A 2,683-nucleotide genomic window follows, 5' to 3' on the forward strand; every position below is an offset into this window, starting at 1 on the left:
CGTGGTAATATCTAGGAATCTTTTTATTTAGTTGCTTCGATTAGACAACAAACAAATTGCCTTGAGACTTGTTCAAGAACAATGATGTGTCAAACAAAAGGTTAATAAACAACAAAAAAGAAAATTTTACCAAGAAAAACAAAGATAGTCGAAATTATTTTGTTTAGTGAAAAATATGTCATCATCTCTTTGCTTATATAGATGGGTGTATTTACAATCCTTTTCCTTTTAGGATTAATAAAGTTTTTCTTAATATAATAAGATTACAATTATCTTATGCATCGTTTTACGAAGCTTGAAAAAACTGTGAATTCTTATCGTTAAAATTGACATGTGTCACGATCTGATGAGTTACTAACTTGGATATGTGATTTTGGATCGTTAAAATTGAGTCACGATCTGTTGAGTTAATAACTTAGATATTTAATCGTTAAAACTGACACATATCATGATCTGGTGAGTTTTTAACTTTGATCTCTGATCATTAAAACTAATGTGTCACGATCTGGTGAGTTACTAACTTTGAGAACCAAATAAGATATATATTATTTTTTTTGGTTTTGCCCTTAACATAAAAACATTATTTTATTTTAGGTAAATTCTAATTTAGAAAAATTAAACGAAAAACTCTATTATTTTATTTTATGTGACGCCTCCTGCTGTAAATTTCCTTTGTTGTCGTGAACTGCTTAAAGAAGAAAAAGAGAAGGAGAGCTCTTTAATTGTGAAAAAGAGATGTAGTAGCATGGGTCCCGATATAGTATATGATTATTATTTAGGAGCTTATATTTGAAAACTATCATTATTCTTCTAAATGTCTAGTTTACAACAGTAGGGGGAAGTTTTTGAATTACCATGCATGGTTTGAACTTTAGAAATGAAAATTGCCAAAATTACTCAATTTTCAGACGTTTAGCACCACAAAAGTAATCCAAATGATAATTAAAGTAAGGAAAAAAAAATGAGAACAGAAATCATAAACTTGCATAAGATAAGTGTCATAATGCCAAGGAAAAGAAAAACCGCAAGAAATTTGTTACAAAGACATTTGATTCTCAACGTGATTCGGGAAAGCATGGAGCTTGTGAAAATATAAAGTATTGACCACAGCTTTGTCTTCCATGATTCCTCCAAGTTCGAATCTTCTGAAGCTGCTCCTCACCGGATCACAAAATAAAATATAAGACGACTTGTGATACGTGTCAGGTACATAAATAAACTCACCAGCATGAGTGATACCTCTTACGTAAAAATAAGTACTCAAACTCTCATCTTTGTACCAAACAGGTGCAAGAAAGCCTTTACTCGACCACTTGCGTTTCTCCGGATCTTCCAAAATGCGCAATGTCAGTTTAGCATCCTTCTTAGTCTCTCTTCTAACAAAAGCTAACCTCCCTTCGTAAGCTATGATCGGATTCATCATAACATCTGATGGTAACTGAATCATACCAAACTTTTCAGATCTGACATCAAAGCTCATTATAACCCAAACACTGGTACGATAAACATAGGCTATATAATATACAACCCCCTTGATGCATTGCCCAGATGTATGACTGTCAGAACGATGTTTAGGTTTAGTTTTGACTGTTCTCCATGATTCTTCAGCAGATCCCAATGTTAACACACGACACACATCAGAACTTCTTCTGAAAGGCATGCACATTACTTTGTGTTTACATTCAACCGGATCGTATCCTAAAAAGATGGTTAGATTCTCCCAGCTCATTCTAGGTTTGGATAAAGTTAAGATCTGTCTCGTGCTAGGGTTACAAACTATCGGGGTACTTGCTGATTGTTGAAAGCAAAACAAGCCTTGGACAGTTTCCGTAGGGGGTACGTTAGGATATAACTGGAATTGAAATTGATAAAGATCAAGACGATGAGAACAAGAGTAAGACTTGTTCGAGCCCTGAAGCGAATGATGATATTGTGGAATCAAGGAAACAAACAACTTGTCATATTCAGTGAAGCAAAGCAAAAGACTCGGCCGTGGGTACCTTGTTTCGAACAAGCGGATGAAATACGGATCCGTGGTGATTGATAACCAAAGCTTCGACACGCAACGAAACCTCGCAACAGATTTCTCAGGCAGCCTTAAGAGTATCTCTGAGGTTAGATCCAGAGGAAATGACAAAGTTAATTGTGTTCTTTGTCTTTTGGAGACTTTTATCTTCTCTTTTTGTTGCTCCATCTTTGGTGAAAACGCTAATTTGTTCAGCTTTGCATTGATTACCACCTTTTTCCTACTAATCGTTACTATAACTCTTGCTAGTTTTTTTTTTTTTTTTTTTTTTTTTTTTTTTTTTTTTTTTTTTTNAGAAGTTACACAATACGAAAATAGTTTCAATATAAACGGAAAGAAGATATGGTTGAGATTTCTATGGGATTACTAGACGAACAATTCTTGTGAACCCATTCATTCACTTCCCCATATTTTAACCAATAAAAATTTGCCATGTCAAAATATACTTAAGGGATTTAATTTTAAGAAAAAACTAAAACTAAAAAAATAAAAATAAACAAACAAAAAAATAAAAATAAACATTGCTTCTAGTGTGTCACGCGAGGGACGGTTGCCTTCTTATCTTGCACTTGGGGTCCATCTTGGTTACATGATAAGATTGCTCAAGATCGGAGAGGTTGAAGGATAGTTTGATACAGCTTACTCTTCTACACCTTA

General features: G+C 33.8%; 1 protein-coding gene across 1 annotated transcript; it reads right to left on the reverse strand.

Annotated features, from left to right (window-relative positions):
• On the reverse strand, positions 972–2,267 carry LOC104758069 (putative F-box protein At1g47765). Its single transcript, XM_010480874.1, has one exon. It carries the CDS (start codon positions 2,192–2,194, stop codon positions 1,037–1,039), a length of 1,158 nt encoding a protein of 385 aa, XP_010479176.1. The 5' UTR covers positions 2,195–2,267; the 3' UTR covers positions 972–1,036.

The sequence above is a fragment of the Camelina sativa genome, chromosome 17 (assembly GCF_000633955.1).
Source record: "Camelina sativa cultivar DH55 chromosome 17, Cs, whole genome shotgun sequence".
Taxonomy (NCBI): domain Eukaryota; kingdom Viridiplantae; phylum Streptophyta; class Magnoliopsida; order Brassicales; family Brassicaceae; genus Camelina; species Camelina sativa.

Bases quoted from the DNA above. Each gene is read 5' to 3' on its own strand.
- LOC104758069 (XM_010480874.1), bottom strand. From the start codon at position 2,194: ATGGAGCAACAAAAAGAGAAGATAAAAGTCTCCAAAAGACAAAGAACA.